Consider the following 21,327-nt stretch of genomic DNA (forward strand, 5'->3'; position numbering starts at 1 on the left):
GGGGCGGGCGAGCCCCAGCCGCGACAGACGATCCCCCGCTCTTTGTGTGCGCGGCCCAGCTGGGCCCCGCCGGCACTACGGCTCCCGTCAGGCGGCGCGGCGGGGAAGGGAAACAAGCGGTGACGTGTACTTGCAGCCCCCGCTCGGGGCGGCGGGGGCGCACGGCGGGTTCCCTTCCCCCCCGCTGGACCCCGCCGCCGCCGTCCGCGGGGCCCGAGGCCGCGCGTCGCCTCCCGGCGCTGCGGCGGTGTGAGGAGCCGTTAGCCCACAGGGGGTCGATCCGGGTGTCTCGGCTGGCGCCGACGTTGCCCCCGCCGCCGCCTCCTCCTCTCCCGGTCGGAGATGGGGCCGGGTTTGACAGCGGCCGGAGGGAGCTTCTCCCTTCGGCCTCTCGGGCCTGGCCGAGGGCAAAGCCCTGCTGCTCGGCCGCGCTTGTAGGCCAGGCGCTCTCGTTAGGCCCCCACGTTGGAGGCAGATGATCTAAAATGTGCCTTTTGGGCTTTTCTCGGTTACCTTCTGAGAGAACCGGAAAGGTCATTTACCTGTGTGACTTCCAAAATGTGCTTAGTGGTGTCCCGTCAAAGTAAGACGCTTCCATTTTTGTTGGCTAAATGTTCCTGGCTTTCGGTATTTTAGCCATTTGTTCAGAGTTGTGGGCCTTCTTATTATGTGGATGGCTTTCAGAATAACTTTATCCAGCTGTTGGCACTGCTCAGCACTAAAGGCCAGTGGAGTTAGGAGGAAAAAAAAAAAAAAAATATATGTATATAAGAAAAGGAAAAACGGGGCAGACCAAGAAAGCTGTTATGTTTGGGTTTACTATCAAAAATCACCAAGACAGTCCTTATATGGTGGTTTTCTGGGGACTGAGGTTAAATAGATGGACTTAAACCATTACCTTTTATGTCTACTTCTGGCTTACTGTATTTACAGTATTACTGGTAGGGTTGGAAATCTTGGAGGGATTGGATGTGCTGAAGTCTTTTGTTTCCAGTTTTTTTAATCCAGGGTGTTTTCTACCCCAGCGTAGAAGGGCTGTACGCCTTTGGTACAGATGTGGTATGGCTGAGAAGATTGTTGTGCTTTTTTAAATGCTTTGATTGGTCTTGGAAATCACCTGCTGTGGTTAATGTTGGTCTGGTAAGGTGTTTATACTGCCTGACTTGTGCAACTGAATTAGGACTGTGAGTAGCTGACAGAGCCTTCAAAGGGCAGTTCAGAATTCATTAGTTTTGAATTGTCCTCTGAAGGCTCCCTTGATGAATAGGGAGCCCTAGGCAACTTCACTAATTCAGGCAAACTAGTTCGATTCTCTGGAGTTACATGGAGCGAATAGTCCACTGTGTATTCAGGGACCCCTAGAAAATCTAGGGCTTGTTTACAAAGCGCTAGTTTTAAAAATAAATAAATCTTATTTCTTGTGTGTGATAATAAATGCTGGTAGTAACCTAATCATTATCTTCAGATACTCAAAATATCCTTCCAAGATTCAAACAGGAGTTTGGTTTGGGGGGGAAGGGGTGTTTGTTTGTTGGGTTTTTTTCTCATCAGTCCTATAAATGCAACCGGGGTGCTAGTTTTTTACAGCAGTGAGAAACAATCGGATCATAAATACTGCAAAGCATGGTTATTTTTCCCTCTCTGTTAAGACACGTTGATTCACGTTGGGATTCAACAGAGATGGGTTAAAGCTGAAAATTAATGTATGCTTATTGACAGATAAGAACTTGTGCTCCTTTTATTTGCTTATTTATTGGGGGTTTTATAGTATCACCCCCACCCCCAAAAAATAAGCCTTTAGAACAAACTTCCCCCCCCCCCCATTCATTCTGCATTTTCTTACTGTCCATCATAAAGGGGTAGTACCACTACTGCTAAATTTCATTTCTTTTGTTTTGCACTTCTTGCCAAAGGATCCCCAGGGTCAAAAGAATGCTAATTGTATTGAGTTGGTATGCAGCTGGCCTGAAATGGTTCTCCATTCTTTATGCCTTTTCTCCTTTCCTGTCCACATTTTCCAAATCACCCACAGATTTATGAATATGATATTGACCTTCAAATTTTGTCAAATTAAAAAGTAGTTTTAAATGAAGTTTATTCTCAGCCATTGCTGCATGCGTCGTGGTCTAGGGATTACATGGTATTTTACATTCTCTTAATGTAATAATATAGTATGAACAGGAGAAAGAATTGCAGCATGTGTTTTCATTTTAATGTTGTAGAAGACTATTTGTAAGTAGCATTTTCAAGGAGATTTCATTCAGGAGATTGGGTATTCTGTAAACAAACCTATAGAGATCGTGCAATGTGTTCTGCCTTTGGAAAGTCAAATGAAGTGGTGTGATAAGGCAAGTTGATCAGTTTTATGGGAGGGGACAAACGTGCTGGGGAAGCATGCTAAAACTATGGGCAAATGTTTTCAGTTTAGTATAGTTTATTTCGGTGAGAACTTATAGCACTTCTGGTTTTTGTCTTTCAGATTACAGCAAAAGCAGCTGTCATTTTTGTTACACTTCAGTATAATGTTACCATTCCTGCCACAGGTATGTATCTTGCAGGAGGTTAGTTATGAGGCAGTGTATTCAGACATTATTAGTATGCTGTACTTTCTAGGCTGAGGGTAAATGAATTTGTCAGTTTGAATAGATAATAAGAAAATTTCAAGGACTTCATTTTTAGTAAAACTCCGTTTTAATTAATTAGGTTAGGGACTATGTTTCTGTTCTGCTGGATTCATCATTAGTGCTAAAACATCATCTGACTGGTAGATAAGTTCACATTAATTCTTACTCTGGTTTTGCAAGTGACAGTCTTTACTAGTCAAAGCATAGTTTAACATAATTTAAACATGATAGTTTAACATAATTTTATTCTCCCTTTCTAGTGCATTTGGGTAAGCTTCTTAAGTGCACTTAAGTTTTCATTTTTATAGTACATCTTTCCAGAATCAAATTTAGCTTGTGATGTGATGGAGAAGATGACTGTAAACAATCTAGTGACCTCGCTCATGATAGCAGTTTAATTTGAATTCTATTTGTTCAGCTGACTACAAACTACTTCTGTCTGAAAGGTTTCACTTTGAGAAACAAACTTATTAGCCATTAAACTGTATTGGTGCCTAACAGTTAATTCTCTTTGTCTTTTAGAAGAACAATCTGCAGAAACAATCTCTCTCTATCACTATGGCATCAAAGATTTGGCTACAATTTTCTTTTACATGCTTGTAGCAATAATCATACATGCTATAATTCAGGAATACGTACTGGATGTAAGTACAAAACATTAATTCCTTTCATCAAGAAAATTGTCAGGTTTTAACTAGACTTTATGACTGTTAACTTAAAAGCTTTAATGCAAAAGTTTACTTTTAACTGTTAAAACATGCATTGAAACTTTTAGATGTTCTAATGCAGTTAACAGGTGAATGTTAAGTACTACATCATATAAATAACAATGGACTTTCATTTCAGAAAATTAACAGGAAAATGCACTTTTCAAAAACAAAGCATAGCAAGTTCAATGAGTCTGGGCAACTTAGTGCATTCTACCTTTTCTCCTGTGTTTGGGGAACAAGTATTCTTGTCTCTGTAAGTATTTTTTCTCTTCTGTTTGTATTGTGAGATTTCAAGAACTTATTTATGATGATGTTAAATAAGTTTTTGGCTTATTTTTCTGGTTTTAGCTGGTTTTAATATTAAAATGGGGGCAAGTTTATGGATTCTGTGTAGATTGTAGTCATAACTGACTGTAAAGTCCAGTAGTGTTACTGTTGCTCAGTCTGAGTTGATTTATTGTCAACCGAATAAGGTAAAACTTTTTAACTCTATTATGGTACTTCATTTTCTGTAGTTTTCTGTGTTGGCTTATTAGCATAAAATAAATGTTTTAAAAGCACCATACATAGCATTTTGGCAGCTTAGAGAATGGGTGTATGGACAGATTGCTGTAGGGTCAGGTAAGTGTGTGCTTTCAGGTGACATACTCTTTGCTAGTGGCTGGATGTGTATGAGCTTAGTTTCAAAAAAGGGGAAGAGTATGATTTTTTTGGTTGGTTGGGTTTTTTTCTCCTTAACATAATGACTCCTGAAAAAACTTTCCTTCTCTTAGTTAAGCTCAAAGTTTATCAGCAGTTTACAAGGGAAGACTTATGGCTGTAGTGATGCTGAAATAACCTCCATCTCATAAGGACACTCTATCTTGAATAAGCACTTGGTTTATTTGGTTGCTTTTTATTTTTCTAAGCCAATACAGCTGTCTTTTGGTTTTGCGGTTTGTTTGGGTTTTTTAAAGGAAATATATTGATCTGCAGCTTTTACCTGTGTGTATAGATGTGTGCATGTTTGTATGTACACATGCGCATATACTTAAATACGTGTATGTATATATCTTCATTCATTATGTCTGACTAGGAAGTAACATCTCTGAGAGTTTATTGGTTTTTTTGTTTGTTTTTTTTTAGGAGAACTATATATCAGATCCAACCTCTCTGTGGAGGGACTATCCGCACACTCTGATTCCGTAAGGCCTCTTCCTTAGAGGATTGTTGGGAAGAGGAGGGAGTGTTTTAAACTTAGGGTGTGTCACATACAATCTGTAGAATATGTAGTCTGTAAAACTATATTGGTCATTACTGTATTTTTGCTCATATTTATGGAGGAACTTGATTCTCTTATCAATTTGTAGCACACATACTTCTCTCTCTGTAGTCTGTTATTTAAAGAATTAAGTTTTTGCAAGCTTTATCTTAATGATATTGGTTTTTAAAAAAAATCTTACTTTTTAGTTGGCTGGCAGGAAGGATCCATATTTTTCTTTCTTTAGAGACAATGATTAAATGTGTTCACTAGAAAGCTTCTGAAATGTTTTAAGTTCATTAATGAAAACTAATATTCTTCAATTTTTGTTGTATTGTACAGGTTTCAAATGAAGTTTTTCTACATCTTACAGTTGGCATACTGGTTTCATGCTTTTCCAGAATTGTACTTCCAGAAAACTAAAAAAGTAAGTTCAAAATGTAAATTGAAAGAACTCTAAAGCAAGCAACTTGAACAATGGAATAGTGAATTTCTTTTGGACTTCCAGAGTAATGTATTGCCCTAGATTTCCTACCCTGTTCTTACTTGTGTTACCCACTTTTCCTGATGGAATGTTGGGTGCTCAAATGTCCATGTGAGAAGATAGATTTTTTTTTTTTTTTCCTTTTCAGTTAAATCCTGTATTTCTAATTGCAGTAAAATCACTTTTCTCATCTACTAAAAGAATTTTCCCTTGAACAAATGAATGTGAGATTTTCTTTTCAAACTCTTTTTTTTTTTTTTTTTGTTTCTTGTAATTAGTAGTCTGAATAGTCTCACTGAAATCACAGTTGCTTCATGAATCATCATACAGGTGTAGAATATAAGCAGTGAATAATTTCATAAATCCAGGGAATATTAAACTCTGGGATTTGATTTAAATGCTACTGTCCTCAGCAGAAGTTCTGGTTAGTTGTGTATTGAGATTTCTTTCAGTGCTCAATTTTTAACACCATCCTTTTCCCCCTAACCCTCTGTTGGGGTTCTCAAAACACTGAGTTTACTGTAGATTTTTTGTAGCACACTTTTTGCCTTCCTGGACCAATTTAAGTAGTCTCTTTGCATGTTTTTGCTCAGGCTCATCTTGCATATGCAGTTTCCTTCTTAAACTTTTTTGTTTTAAACTCTTCATGGCTTCACCAAGGGCAAATCATGCTTGACTAATTTAGTGGCCTTCTACAGTGGAGTGACTGCATCAGTGGATGAGGGAAGAGCTACTAATGTCATCTACCTGAACTTCTGTTAAGGCTTTTGATATGGTCCCCCACAGCATTCTTACCTCTAACTTCGAGAGATGAATTTGATGGATGGGCTGTTAGATGGATAAGGAACTGGCTGGATGGCTGCTTCCAAAGAGTTAAAGTCAGTGCCCCAACATCCAAGTGGAAACCAGTAGCAAGTGGTGTTCTTCAAGGGTCTGTACTGGGACCAATTCTATTTAATAGCTTCATCAATGACATACACAGTGGAATTGAGTACACCCTCAGCAAGTTTGCAGATGACACCAAGCTGAGTGGTGCAATTGATTTGCTTGAGGAAAGGGATGCAGTCCAGAGGGATCCTGACAGGCTTGAGGGCTGGACCTTTGTGAACCTCATGAAGTTCTACAAGGCCAGGTGCAAGGTCCTGCACCTGGGTCATGGGCATCCCCAACATCAGTACAGGCTGGGGATTGAAGGGGTTGAGAGCAACCCTGCAGAGAAGTACTTGTGGGTACTGGAGAATGAAAAATTGGACATGAGCCAGCAATGTGGGCTCACAGCCCAGAAAGCCAACTGTGTCCTGGGCCGCATCAAAAGAAGTGTGGCCAGCAGGTTGAGGGAGGTGATTTTGCCCCCCTACTCTGCGCTGGTGAGACCCCACCTGGAGTACTGAATCCAGCTCTGGAGTCCCCAGCACAAGAAAGGTATGGATCTGTTGGAGTGGGTCCAGAGGAGGGCCACAAAAATGATCAGAGGGCTGGAACACCCCTCCTATGAAGACAGGCTGAAAGAGTTGGGGTTTTTCAGCCTGCAGAAAAGAAGGCTTTGGGAAGACCTTATTGCTGCTTCTCAGTATTTGAAGGTAGCTTATAAGAAAGAGGGAGAAAGGCTTTTTCTCAGGGCCTGTAGTGGCAGGACAAGGGGCAGTGACTCTAATCTGAAAGAGGGTAGATTTAGATTAGATGGGAAGAAATTCTTTGATGAGGGTGGCGAGGCACTGGAACAGGTTGCCCAGGGAAGCCATGGATGCCCCATCATTGGGAGTGTTCAAGGCTAGGTTGGATGTGGCTTTGAGCAACCTGATCTAGTGAAAGATGTCCCTGCCCATGGCAGGGGGATTGGACTAGGTGATCTATAAAGGTCCCTTCCAACCCATTCTATGATTCTGTTGTTACTCTGTGAGTAGACTGGTCTCTGCTGCCAAAGTTCTGCTTTATTCAAGCAAATGAAACGTATGTGTTATGTAACTGTAGGTCTTTGTTCAAGAGCCTAGAAGAGGCTTGGGAAAATAGTTGAGATGCTTTGTTTTCATGCTGATGAGACACAGTATAAACACTGATGTTTTGCAGCTACACTGCAGCTGGTGTTCCCATATTGTGCTAGTGATATCTCTTGAATTTCACTTCATATCCAAGTGTGGAGGTTTTTTTAACATAACATCAAGAAAGCTGCCACAAGTGGCAGAAGTGCTGTATATTGAATAGCAGTGTTACACTGGGTCAGTTACTGCTTGGAATTTTGGCCTCTGACTTTTGCATTTTTTAAGAATGGTAGTTCATTTGTTTTAGCAAGTTCATAGTTGATATTTCTTTCACCACAGTTTAACCTCTGCCATCTTGCCTTCTCTGCCTTATTCCTTCTCTTGAGAAGGAACTGGCTTCTTTTACTCAGGTCTAGTTGTCTGTACTGCTAATGTGAACAAGAAAAGGTTCTTAACTCAGCTTTCTGTATAGTAGTGTATACCTCCACCTGCATTATTCCAGTAGGCCTTCAGTCTCTTCACAGTTTTGTCTAAGCAGGTAGTATGGACTTTAAACATTACCTCAGTTCTGAAGATAAAGTGCAAAAGGCTCGTCCTGATAGTACTTGGAGAAACTGAGCATTTGTACTGACTATTCTCTAATTTGTCTGAAAGAACTCATTTTTTGTTTTCTTTCAGATCATTTAGAGTAGGTGTCTCTCTGTTCTCTTGCTCTTTGTGTATGTGTGTGGTGTTTGCTGTTGCAACAAGTGTTTGATCCTGTGCTTTTGTTGGCTTTGAGATGGAGTATTGCATAACATAGCATAGATCTTACAAAATTAATTTTTTAGACTTTTTTTTAATTACATGTATACAAGATAAAGCTGAATCACCTTGCTTGAAGTTTAGGGAATCTTTCTGAAAAGTAGGAGTTTCTTAAGCATAACTGAATGCACTCTGCATACCACTTCAAGACAGATTTTTATTGTGATCTAGCATACTTTAGTGATTCTTCTGATCACAGATGGCACCTTCTGCTTTCCATGTGCTGTGTGTCTATACTTCAATTCATGTCTCTTCCTCTTCATTATTTTGTCTCTATGAAGTGTTCAATTTAATGGGGCTGGCTAAAACCTAACTTGGAAGGGTGACCATGTGGCTTAGCATGACTGGTTAATAACATTATTCTTCGTATTTGGCAGCAACAGTGTGCCAGAATCTTGGATGATCTTGAATTTTTAAAATAGATGTCAACACTTGGAAACCTTTTCATTTTGGTTCATAGACTGTTATTTTATTTCTGTAGCAATCTGACAGAATCTGATGGGCAGCAAACACCATGGAACTGTAGGAAGTTAGCCGATGATACAGTAATACATACCAAATAAGTATTGTAATAGGTATTACAAATTCACAGTAGTCATATCAAATAAAACCAGGCCCTTTTAAAAAGCATCTTTTTGACGATTGATGCATTTTCTCACAACAGCGTATGTGTGAGATACCGAATATTAGTGGTAAGTAAGCACTAAGTTATGTGAGGAATTAGATGATCTAGGCTGAGTAATTCAGTGCCGTGTTAAAGGTAGCTGATAAAACAAGAAGAATTTCCAAGACTATGGAATAGTTTGCAATAATGTATAACACTGTGTATAATGCATAATTACTTTTTTCTTCCTAATAGGAAGATATCTTTCGCCAGATCATCTATATTGGACTTTATCTTTTTCATATTGCTGGAGCATATCTCCTGAAGTAAGTGAATGGTAAACTTTTGCTGGCTTCGTTCTCTGTCTTAAACATCTAACAAAATGTCTGAATATTTGTTTTATTTGTTTTGATAGTCTGACCCATCTTGGACTTGTTCTTCTGGTATTGCATTACTTCGTTGAATTTCTTTTCCACATATCTCGTCTTTTCTACTTCAGTGATGAAAGATACCAGAAAGGGTAAGTAGTCTTTATCTTTTAAATTCATGTGATTTCTGTCTCAAAGCCTTGTGCATTTAACTAACCAGAAACCAAAATTACAAGGAAGTTCAAACAGTGTTTCCTTAGAAGCCACAGTTCTCCAGACTAGTTTTAGTATTTGTATCTCTAAACCTATTTTTTTTACCTTATTCGCCTATTTAAGTAAGTGTTAGTAGTAGTGTAAAATGAAATAAAATATTACACTATGTACTAATATTTACAAAAATTTTGTAGAGAAAGGAGCAGCATAGGTTGCTAATATAGCCAGTTCTATAGAAACTAATAACATGCTTATGTTCTAATAGTAATGGAAAACATTTTCCTTTGACCTGAAATTAGTTTTCAGAACATACTTTTGGTTTGTAAAAAAAGATTGTGAGGCAGGGCTTTTTTTTTTTGCTTTTTGTCTTCTCTGAGTCCTAGAAATACAAGACTAGTTTAGGATAGGTGCAAAATAATGAGTTTAGGTAAGTTCTTAAATTTCATACTAATTCACATGATGAAGAGTAACCATTTGCATTGTTAGTACTATGTTGTGAACAGAAAATTTACTTAGTGTTTGTGGCGTTTTTCTTTGTAGATTTTCACTGTGGGCAGTTCTTTTTGTTTTGGGAAGGCTTCTCACCTTGATTCTCTCAGTCCTCACTTTTGGCTTTGGACTGGCAAGAGCAGAAGATCAGCAGCTGAATTTCAGTACTGGAAACTTTAATATCCTGGCTGTTAGGTATAGTAAACTTGAAACGGTTCTTAAGCATGAGCTGTAAACCTGTGTTAAATACACTGTATAAGTGATGTGGTGTTAATGCTAGTAATTCTGAATGGTTAGGTGTTTTCATGCAACCAATGGGATCAGTAAGAATAACTTCTATAACAAACTTGTAAGGCACAGTGAAATTAATTGAGGAATTTACAGTCTACGGCTGAGAAACCTGTAACTGGTTACTTGGGGGGTTTTGCCAGAAAAAAAAACAGAATTAAAAGGGATGTCCAATTATAGAGATTACTTTAAAATGTTATAGAGTAAGTGAACTGAATTCTAGATATAATTGCAGTGAGGTTATCTATAGAGGTCAAAGTGTTATGCCCAGAGCATCTTTAGTCCTGGTTGAAGATTCCTACCTCTTTCTCTGCCTTTATTATGGCTCCTGTCGCTGCTATGTGATACAGAATGTTCAGCCAACCACCTGGCCTTTTTATGAATTAAATCCAGAAAAGGAAGTTATTAAAACATGGACAAATCAGCATTACCCTGCAGAATTGATACTCGGAACTGCAAGACTCTCTTAAACCATTTTCAGCTGTTAATATGTGGTACCTTGAGAGTAATACCGAGGTAGGAGAAAGCAGGAAAGAAATCTAGTACTTCCCAGTTTTGATGGAGGGGCAAAGACTTCACTCTCACTGTATATCTAGTTTTGTTCAGCTGTGCTAAGCCCAGTTGCCTTGTGTGAGCTAACTTTTGCATGGCTTAGAAAATGGACGTTACTCGGAGGCGGCAGGGGGGGAAGTCTCACACACACAGGAAAAAAAAAAAAACAACACACCAAACAAAACTGAACTTTTATAAATTCATCTTCTCTAGAAGGAATCACTGTTGTGTTTGAGGAACCTGAATAAAAAGGCAGTTTATGACATACAAAGAACTATCTGAGGTGATGTTCTGCTTTCTTTTTCTATTTGAATAATGAGATAAACTTACTGATAAACCTTTTCCTGTGTTTTGTTTATAGAATCAGTGTGCTGGCTTCCATCTGCATGGCTCAAGCATTTATGATGTGGAAGTTCATTAATTTCCAGCTTCGGAGGTGGAGAGAGCATTCTTCTTCTCAGCCTCAGTCAGTGAAAAAGAAGTTTGTAACAGCTAAAGGAAAGACCTCCAGAAAAGAAAGAGGTTTGTATTTTCAGTTTTTCTGTTACCTTGACTTCTCAAAAACTACTCCAGGTAATGGAGAGCCATTTTTTTAGTATAATTGCTAAAGAAACATTTTGTTTAACTTGCAAGTGAGATGACTTGGTTACAGAAGACAGTATTGGTGAATACTGTTGGGGGAGGGGGGTTAATTTTAAAAAATCACTATATATTAGTTGTTTGGTTTTTCTCTTCTGATTGACTGAATGAAGGAATTACCATTTCTTTAGTTAATGCAACATGAGGTTTTTATTATGTTTAATTTTATTACTTGAGCAAAATGTGTCATGCTTATGTTTTGTTGCCTTGTATATAGGGAACAGACACACTTTTAGATCTGTTATAATCAATTACTTCTAAATTCTCCTTGCAATGAATTTCAAGATTGTTTTTCATTGGCACTAAATTCTGAGGTTTTAGGGCAAGGAGACGGTTTGATGATCCATCCAGTAAATAGGCTTATGTTGGACTGTTGTTACTAAAAGTAGAATTTTGATACTTCTCTTAAGGGGAGATAATAACTACTTATTACTCTAAACCCATGTAGCATTTGGAAATGAACTAATGACTCCAGGTTTGACTTACTGATTATGTCACACTCTTTTTATGGAAAGGGCATGTACTGAATGCTTTTTCCTCCAAGGAAAATCATGTCCTCCATTTAAAAAAAAAAAAAAAAAATCCCCACACTTCAGTATTTCTGTTGTACCAACAGTTAAACTTCTGTCAATTCATTTGCTAGCTTGAGTAACTTCTGCACTTTTTTGAAACTGCTTAAGTCCTTTCAAAACCTTATTTCAGCATGATCCTTTGCTATCAGTCATGTATTGCCAACCTGTTCCACTTCTTGATATATTGAACATAATGTGTGAAGACCATTTGCACCGAGAACTGAGATTTGTGGTCAGAGATCAATTCAGTGGGTTTGGGGTTTTTTTCCAAGTTTCTCTTTTTATTAAAATCATGGGGTTGGGAGTATTTCTGTACTCCCTTTTGATGATTTGTAATTGTCACAACTTGGCTTTTGTGTGATGTTTGGGTTTTTTGTTTTTGTCAGAAAATCCAGTTGGACTTTTTAAAATTGAGTGAAGGTAGTTTCCTATGTAGGTGTCCTACTTAATCAGAGCTTCATGTTCATTGTGTCTTACTATGGTTTTTGTGGAATTAATTTAAATCTTCTATGACAGATATTTTTAAAGCATAAACTTAAATGGCATTTTAATCTCTGAGTCAAAAATGTAGTAGCTGTTTAACTTTAACTTAAACTATTTCATTCATGTAATTTGGTAAATTTGCTGGGTTTTACCCAACTTCAATGGAGACTTGCAAGTAGTAAGCGAATGGTGAAAAAGTCAGTTAATTGGAATTGTGGTTTAATTCACAAAATAATTGAGCTATGCCTGTGTTAGGCTGGAGAATTTTACACCTTATTTTAAATGGAAAGAAAAGAACTGTGAAATCTGAAAGGTTAGTGTCATTTCAGATTCTTCTGTTTTGAAGATTCCTGTAATGTTATCTGTTTAGAACACTTGCACAGGATGCAGCAAGATAGTGTATTTGAAAGAGTAATACATGCAATTAAACTGTTGAAAACAGTCTTTCTTTTCTTTTCTTTTATTTCTTTTTTTTATGGTTGGATGGATTTGGGGGAGTGAGGGTACAATAAAATGTGTTACTTCTAGATTATGCCAAAAGCAAGAAATGGCAGTAGAAAAATCCTACTGGTGATGTAGGTGGGGTGCCCAGGCACAGGCTGATTCTTGTTCTTTGTTTGACTTATATTTGTTTTGACTTAACTGTTTAAGAAAATACAATTGCAGTTAGCTGGCTTGGATCTAGCTCATTGTTTGTAAGCTTCTTGATTTAAGAATAATACAAAGTTTTTGAAAAGTATCCAAAGACCACCTTATGTGGGCTTAAAACGGTGGTGTCATTTACAACCAAATATGTTGGATAGACTTTGACTGTTCTTGTGTGACTAATTGGGCCTGTGTCTGGTCTCCTCCTCATGTGTGTTTCTGATTTTTCTTTTCTTTTAGTTGTTTGTTTGCATAAATGGGAGCATATTTGGGTATAGTGGCGGAGAGAGGGAGATCAACAGTTGTTTTTGTGGATTGGCCACACTGTGGTGATCTGCAGATGGAAAACATTAATTTAACCAGTTATTGGTACAAAAAACCCACAATGATTGCTTTAAGTCAGAATGATACTGTACGTCAGAGGAGAGATGTTAAGCAGCAAGCATTCTAGCTGGCTGTACACTCTGCTCTTCAATCTGTTTTATAAATATGGTTATTGTCAGGCAGCATCTCTGCTTCCTTGTGTTGTGGTGACACTGAATAAAGGGGATACTTCTAATTCACAGTGGTATCATGCTGCTCCATTTTACTGTAAATTGTGTGCATTATAAATCCATAGATTGTGGGTCATTGTTCTAGGGCAAACTTTTGCTATCAAATAGTTACTGTGGTACCTGTACAGATTAAAAGTCTTGAGACCTTTAAGTTGGCCCAGAAGTGGGATAGAAGTAGAGAATTGCAGCTGGTAACATGTTCTTGCTTTGTATTCTTAGATTGGAGCCTGGTCTTGTGCTTGAACTCTTTCCATTTACACATACTCATCTCAAATCTAACTAGTGTTTTACTGCTGTCCATTTTATCTATGTAAATATCTTCATCAGAACATAAGTGAACTCTGTATCTTAAAGTATATACTTAAAAATGTATGTGTATATAAAAGTTTCCTATATATATGAAAAGCTTGTAAAGGTAAGTGAAGGAGTGTAATTTTAGCAAGAATTAAAATATTAAATAGGTGGGACAAACAATAAAGACCTGTACCAGGGAATTGTGTATGTACTGTGTATCTCCAGAATTTCACAGGGCAGTCTCATCTACAGGTTGAGTATTTACTTTTTAAGATAGTATCTTCTAAATATGATAGCTGGTCTGATTTTCAGTGTAGATGTATATAATGCACACATTTCAGGGTCTGGCCATGTTAGGAAACTGGACTTTATCATAGCAAACTTTAAATTTTGCACTTTGTAAAAACTTCATTATACTGTTGCATTATGAATGATAATTATGAGGTTTAACAAAGAATATGCATCAGAAAAGAAGTTAAAAGACTGTTTGTATAGGACCTACAAAAATGTAATAAAATATAAAGCATCTCATTGTGTTTGAAAAATGTTTTCTTCTTTTTTCTAGAAAATGGAATAAATGGAACAGTGACCTCAAATGGAGCAGACTCGCCTCGTAGCAGGAAGGATAAATCCTCGTAAAACTGGGTTTTATTAAGTTAATTGACTAATGTCCCCAAAGAATCTGCTTTTTACATGGATGGCCCTTCAGCACTAGAGATGTTGTGGATTAAAGAAAATACAGTTAATGGTTTTTGATTATTGCTGTTGTTTTGACAAACTTTTTTTAAAAGCCATTTTGACTAGGAAAAAGGTTTATCTGTCTTCAAATACTTGGGCGGGGGGGAGATACAACACTTTTTAAATAACATTGACACTTTTTTAAACATTTATTGTGATGAAATAACCTCACTTACTGAGGATCACTGTTGCAATGTATTATTTCTTTCCAGTTTTTGTAATCTTGGTGATATATACTGTTCTACCAACTTTACTTTTTCCAAGTTCTTCAAGAAGTCTTGCAAAATTGAAGTAAAAACTTAGTATGCATTTTCAGATACTCTGGCTTTTCAGTTAATTACCTTGATTCAAATTTACAGTTCAAATTGGGATTGTGAGGCCACACCAATAAACCTCTTTATTTTGTAGTTATTAGCTACACAATGTCTGCTCTAAGAATTGCCCCATATCATTAAAACAAAACTGAACTAATTGGAAATGTTGCAGAGTCTTATTGTTTGTTGGTTAGAAATCTCTTACAAGGAACAAAAAACCTTCTTGAGATGTAGCTTTAGCACTTGAAAATTAGAAGGGAGCGTGTATGGTCATAGGAAGAGTTGATTTGAGTAGCACTGTTAACTCCTGTCTGTGCTTTTAAAGTGTATGTTTCTTGGCGAATTAGTGTGCATTGGACCTTTGAAAATTTATCTGTCTGATTTTAGAGGGTGGAGGTTCTTAAAATGTGTTGTTGTGATTGTTTTAGGAGGCATTAATGCTCCGTGAAGAGGGAATTTGTTAGATAAGTGGATCAAGTTATGAGAAACATTCCTTTAACTGTTTTGCTTTGTTTCACCTCTGTTAGGAAATAGTTTGATTTCTCCTATATATATTTTTATGAAAAAATATTTAAAGCTACAACTTCTTAAAATTGATTTATTGTGCCCTTTGCCACAACTGGAAAAATCTTAATTTAAGATTTTTTCCGTTATCTGTCTTTCATAATTGTATTAAATGTGAAGCTTTGTCCAGTTAATTTTCCAGTTTAATATGCAGTTAATGTTTCCTCTGTACCCTTTTGTAACGGGTATAATTCAAGCCATTTCACTTGAGAGAATGAGTTAGAGATTTAATTCAGTCTTAAGAAGAAATTGCTAAATTAGTCTTTCAAGTTAACTCAAGTATTGGACTGCTTATTGATTGAGAGGAGTAATTATGAGCAATCAAGCTGATAAATAAAATAGTTTTAATGAAAACCTGTTATTATAGTTGAGTTTATACCCAACAAAATAATAAATCTGCATTCTGTATCTTCTACAGTTTAGTTGCTTACTATACAGAATAAACGTTTCTAGTACAAAATCTTGACTACAAGTAACTATCCATTCTTCAATCGTTTAGTGCTATTTAGAGTTATTGCAGTATAATTTATTATATGTTTCAGCTAATTTCAGTCACAGTTCCTGTACTTGCTTCACAGCTCCTGAAGTGGACTTGACAAACTTGAACGTGCTTGACTTTTGAGTACTCTGGGGCAGCACACCCTGTAATATGCCCAGTCTGCTTCAGTGGAAGTAGCTATACCGTGTCTTGATTTGAAGGAATAAAACTCAAGTGGTGAAACTGTGAATCTATCTGATCTGACCATGAAACTGGAAAATTGGAACTCAGAAATTTTGAGGGAATTGCATACATCGAATACTCGCTGCACAAAATCATGTTTCACGTCTGATGTTTCTAGAAAGACCTTCACAGATTCTGTGTGCCTTGCTCTCAAGTTGTACCTTAAGCCAAAAGGGACAAATTTTTGAAGTTTCTAGTTTGGTACTTTGACTCTAAATCAGTTTGTTTGTGATACCTGGTTGTACTGGGGCTGTCAAGATCATAAGGGGTGGAGGAACAAATTATGAAGGGAACATTTAAGGTACTTCTTGAGATCTTTAAGACTTACAGGAGTCTGAGGATTGTAATAGTTGTTCCCCAAGGCAAACACTTTCTTGTAAACCTCATTCTTTGGTGCAGTAGTCTTGAAATGTAAACTTCAGGTTCACTTCCAAAAACTTCAGAAGAGTATATTCTTGCTTGCTAATGTCAGTAAAGAAACTAACATTGCTTTTTGTCCCCTTTTGGCCTTATGGACATTCTTCGCCTTTGGACTTTTTTTAAAAGCACTTTTGTTTTCACAATGGCTTGATCTTCATCCTTGCCTTATAGGAGTTGTTGCTTTCTGCCAAGTAACAGAATAATTTCAATTGTTCTAGAATCTGGATAGAGTATTGGAAGCCAGTATCTTTTGTTTCTTGTGTCATAAGTAAAAATACATATTTATCATTTTGAATGAGGCAAAAGCAGTAATTTGTTATTTTTCTGCCTTGGGGTGGAAACCCCCATGAATTTAGAAGATTTTGAGACTTCTATTTCCAGTTTGATATTACTTGTTTTGGCATAAGATTATTGTTTGCCTGGATAACTTTTGAATTGCTTAAAACTGATGTTCAAATGTTGCTGCATTTTGGCTCTTTGTTTGTAATCTGGGATTCAGTAAGCTGGAAGAAGATTAGTTGTCTAGTCGTGTTTTCTTAATTATGGAAGCAGGAAAATCAGAAATGGAAATGACTGAAGAGCTCATTGCTGTATTCCTATGCCTAATAAAATAATTTTTGCTTAGGCTGTAGTAATTTATCCTGGTCAGTTACCAGGTCCCACAAAGAGAAGGCTTTGTCTGTGTAGATGGATTCGAATTGAGTAATTCATACAGACTGTGGGTAAGGTTTGTTGGGTTGGTTTGTTTGTTTTCTTAAAACCCCTCTTCCCTGCCCCATCCTGTCAGAACTTTTCAAGACTTGTACAGATGATTTCAAGCCTTTCTCCCTCCCCCCCATCTATGTTTGGTTTATGTGCCAGAATCTACTATCAAAACCAGTATTTTACTAAGTAATTATATGTAACTTTAAAGTACAAACAAGGAATGCAGAGCAGCTGAAATTAATTTTCAGAGTTTTTGTTTTTATCTGGACACTTTCTCCTTTTGACTAGTTGCAAAGATTGATTTCTGCTGCGTGAATTACTCATGACTGTGGCTCTTTGGAAATACTGCTTTTTGGGTGATGCCAGGCCAAAACTTAGGAATGATCAAGGGATTTGCTGTGCAGAGAAAATGCATAGGCTATTTCTGCTGACACGAGAATATGCTGAAAGTAAATGAATATGTTGGGATAACGCATTCAGAAAAATCAGTAGTTACTGGTAAGCATTTGATATTTTTCTAAATACTTTTTTCATGAAATTTTTAGTTGTGTTTATGGAGTTACATTACCCAGAATTGTAATAAGCAGTGTGGTGCTTTGGTACAAGTCATCGGACGTCTGTTAGAGGGGTTAATAGACATCTGCAGTCCTTTTGTTCCTTGCAGATTTCTGACTAACTGCACTTGAGGTGATTTTGTTGGGGGAAAGACTTGATATTAAAGGGAAGAGAGCATGTTTATGGTCATGCTAAGCTGAAAGTAATGTAGGTTGCTGCCAAAATTGGGGTTCTGTCCCTTGCATTGTCTAGCACAAGCCTTCTTGGTTGCATGGTGAGCTAGATCAGGGAGCTGGTGCATCTGAAAACTGGCTTGTTTGATTACTTGTTTTTCTGCTGGATTACTTGCCCAAGAGTAATCCTGGAGGTACATGAGCATTTGTGTATAAGTGAGAAGAAAAGATGGAGGGGAAAAGGTGAATTAAGCTCTAAGGCAGCTACCCCTTTCAACTGCACATTTGGTTGAAAATTACACTAGATTACAGTATGAGCTGGGAGACCACTGAAGGGCTTCCAGTCATCAATACCAGAAGGGAGCTGGTCTCTCTGATAGCTTCTACATGCCAAACTGTTTAAGTGTTAGTGGATTCTTGTCAGATATTGTTGGGGAAGGGGAAATACTGAATGTGCTTTACTGTACTGAGATGCCTTTTATCTGTCATAGTTTTGGGGTTTCCAAGCAGTGCAAGATGATACTGATGTTGTAGAAATAGGAATTCTGAAAATGTAGTTTCTCTTGGATCAAAAAACCAAGATTACTTTCCTTAACAGCCAAGAAACTACGGCTTTTTTGGTGTGGCTTTTTTTTTTTCCACACAACCCCTTTATGCACTGAAGTAGGTCTTCCAGAGAGTTTTGTAAGAATTGCACTGTATGCCTGTCTCGGTACGTGGAGGAGAGGGTTGCTTGGTGTCTCTTATTTTGTTTTTCTGTTTTCAGGAAGTTCACCAGCTGATGGCTAGGTCATACTTGGGTTTGGTTCCATTTGTGACTCAGCCCTTTGGGCCTGTGTTGTAGAAGATGGAGACTGGCAGCTTCAATAGGCTCCCTATGCAGTGTTGGTCATTGCTGTTCTAATTGTTCTCTGTGGAAAATGTCAGCATTGAAGGCGCTTGAACACGAAGTAGAGATGGTCGTGGTATTTGTAACGTTTACAGGCCGATGAGAGCCTGCATGCAGAGATACTGCGTTCCAGGGGACTGTGGTTTAATGCCTGGAGGCTGTAGTAATAGTCATCTTGGTATGCAAATACTTGGGTTACTTTTTGTGCAGAGTGTAAGAATGTCCTACAAAATTAAGTCTTGGGGAAAATTTAGGAGATCCTTTAAAAAGAATAAGACTCTTCAAAGGACTGACATTGGTTATCATCTGTTCATCATATCTGAATTTCTCATGTTGTTAGTTGTGGATTATCTTTAGAGCACTGATTAGCCTATGCTTGGTTTTTGTTTGGTTTTTTTTTTTTTATACTGTAGGTTGTTGTGGTGGGTGTCTGATGGTTATCCCATCTTCTCATTGCTCCCCAAACTACTCAGTTCAGGATCTGATAAGCCTAGTTCTGTACACATTAAGGAATTTGGCATGCTCTTCAGAACTAAAATAGAAGTAGTGTTGGAGTGTTTCTGGATCAGACGTGCAAGAAGTAAGTGCATCCATATGCCAAGTGTCATCAGAATCCACTTAATGGGAGCTGAAACTCTAGGATGAATACATTACGATACAACTCTTATTGCAATGTAGTGTTTGGATATAGCTCACATCCAGAGAGCAGGTGCCTTTCTGTCGGTGAAATGGAACTGCTATTAGCATCTACAACCATCCGTTCCCCTTCTGTGAATGATTGATGAGGAGTGCTGGGCTGCAGCTGCAATGGCTTCTTTCTGCCTTTTAGAGAAGTTCTTTTGATGTTGACAAGACAAAAGGCAACAACTCTTATTTCAGGTTTAAAAAAAATAAAACATGCTACCTAGTTTTGAATCCAATACACGTGCTCTTGATCTCTTTCTGTGCTTCCTGTCACTTTTATTTTAGGTTTCTGCAAATACTTTACTTTTATCTGACTCAAGAATGGTAAATCTGTGATGCAAGTGCCAGAAATGACAACTCCTTTTTCTTTTTTTGTGTTTGAAACTTTTTGCAGAATCAGAACAGCTGAAGTGTAGCTTTATAATTTGATAGCTTTTTCAGTATTCATGCTTTCCTTATTTATTGTGGTTAACATTAAAGGTCAGGCATTGTCATGCAGCACAACTCAGTTGTCACTTCTTCATTCCAAATGCAAGCATGTTAGGCGATTTGATATACTGAAGTGAAAAAATGTAAGTGTTGACTGGTTTAGCAGAAATTTGTGTTCCTGGATGGTTTTGTTTTCCATATTGCAGTTCACTATTACTGCCTTTCTCATTTAGGAAACTGGGCACTTAAGATATCTGAATCTCTAGACTGTAGTTTTGCTGTATACAACTTGACAAATTATGGTCTAGAACTTCAGCTTTGTGTCTCCTTATGTCGGTTATAAATGTTGAAAAATGTATCTTGCGTTGCGATTAACAGATGAAAATTCAGCCCATGGAGATAAGAATACTGTAACGGGGTAGGAATTTCAACTCATGGCTTGACTTCTAGTCTGGAGTTCAAGACTATCCTGTATTCTCACACAGGTGATTCCTCCTGTTTGTTTCTTGATTAATCATAATCTTTGTTTTCTTTATTTAGATTGTAAGTTCTTTGTGGCAAGGGTTGTCTTCTCTGTGTGTGTGTGTGTGTGTGCGCGCGCGTGCGTGTACCCAGGACAATTAGGCCTGGAGCCCCAGTCTGTGGAAGCTGTAATAAGCAATCACTTTGTTATTGTTTTCCTGGATATCATAATAAAGAGCATCAAATTAAAACTGTGCTTGAATAGTCTGTTACAAAAATGGAGGCATGTAAATTGCATCTGGCCTTGCTTACAGTCCAGCAGCATCACTAGCAGGAGATACTGGTTAAAGACAAATACAATGTTTTGTTTGGGGATATTCACTTGAACCAGTAAACACAGAGCCAGGAAATCTTACACTGAAGAGCAATGCCTTGTAACTCAGGCTGGGGCTGGAGCTTGCACAAAATTATCAGGAATTCTGAGTTTCTTGCCTTCTGTCAACTTGAGAAACTGCATAGGTGGTCCTTCTCGGGAAGGTGGACCTTTTTTGCTGTAATGCTTGTACAGTGTTTTGTGTACTTTGAGTAGCGCTTTCAAGCTTGAGAGGGTAACCATGAATGGAGAATACCAAAAACTGCACTGGGCAGTGTCTGGTATGGCCTGGGAGCTTACTATTCAAATTTAAGTGTCTCCACTCTCTTCAGCTAAGCACCTTTTAAAGCCTTCGTAGGCTTCAGCTTCACTGATATGGAAGAGTTCAATTTCAAATTAGATGAAATTTTACAACTACACTGATCCATTGGTGATCTAGGCAAGATGGTAGGGAGCTGGGGACAGTCACCTGAGTTAGGGAAAGTTAGACTGTTTTGGGGAAACTTTTGCCATGAATGTTACTGTCCTGGTTTCAGCCAGGATAGAGTTAACTGTCTTCCTAGTAGCTGGTACAGTGCTGTGTTTTGAGTTCAGTATGCAAAGAATGTTGATAACACTGATGTTTTCAGTTGTTGCTAAGTAGTGTTTAGACTAAAGTCAAGGATTTTTCAGCTTCTCATGCCCAGCCAGTGAGAAGGCTGGAGGGGCACAAGAAGCTGGCACAGGACAGAGCCAGGGCAGCTGACCCAAACTGGCCA

General features: G+C 37.9%; 1 protein-coding gene across 2 annotated transcripts in view; it reads left to right on the top strand.

Moving 5' to 3' along the window:
- TRAM1 (translocation associated membrane protein 1) overlaps positions 1–16,417 on the top strand; it is a 16,850-nt gene extending 433 nt beyond the window's left edge. The window contains exons 1-11 of one of the 2 annotated variants that reach the window (XM_010575895.1): positions 219–533; positions 2,480–2,543; positions 3,147–3,268; positions 3,471–3,587; positions 4,460–4,518; positions 4,917–5,001; positions 8,701–8,771; positions 8,861–8,965; positions 9,567–9,710; positions 10,717–10,877; positions 14,108–16,417. In XM_010575895.1, coding sequence (XP_010574197.1) covers positions 486–533; positions 2,480–2,543; positions 3,147–3,268; positions 3,471–3,587; positions 4,460–4,518; positions 4,917–5,001; positions 8,701–8,771; positions 8,861–8,965; positions 9,567–9,710; positions 10,717–10,877; positions 14,108–14,181 — 1,050 coding nt within the window. In that variant the 5' untranslated portion in view covers positions 219–485 and the 3' untranslated portion in view covers positions 14,182–16,417. Of the gene's footprint in view, positions 1–218; positions 534–2,479; positions 2,544–3,146; positions 3,269–3,470; positions 3,588–4,459; positions 4,519–4,916; positions 5,002–8,700; positions 8,772–8,860; positions 8,966–9,566; positions 9,711–10,716; positions 10,878–14,107 lie in introns of those variants that run through there. The other variant, XM_010575894.1, reaches the window with a different exon arrangement.
- Positions 16,418–21,327: the final 4,910 nt, after the last annotated feature.

The sequence above is a fragment of the Haliaeetus leucocephalus genome, unplaced genomic scaffold (assembly GCF_000737465.1).
Source record: "Haliaeetus leucocephalus isolate CR32 unplaced genomic scaffold, Haliaeetus_leucocephalus-4.0 Scaffold506, whole genome shotgun sequence".
NCBI classification, from domain to species: domain Eukaryota; kingdom Metazoa; phylum Chordata; class Aves; order Accipitriformes; family Accipitridae; genus Haliaeetus; species Haliaeetus leucocephalus.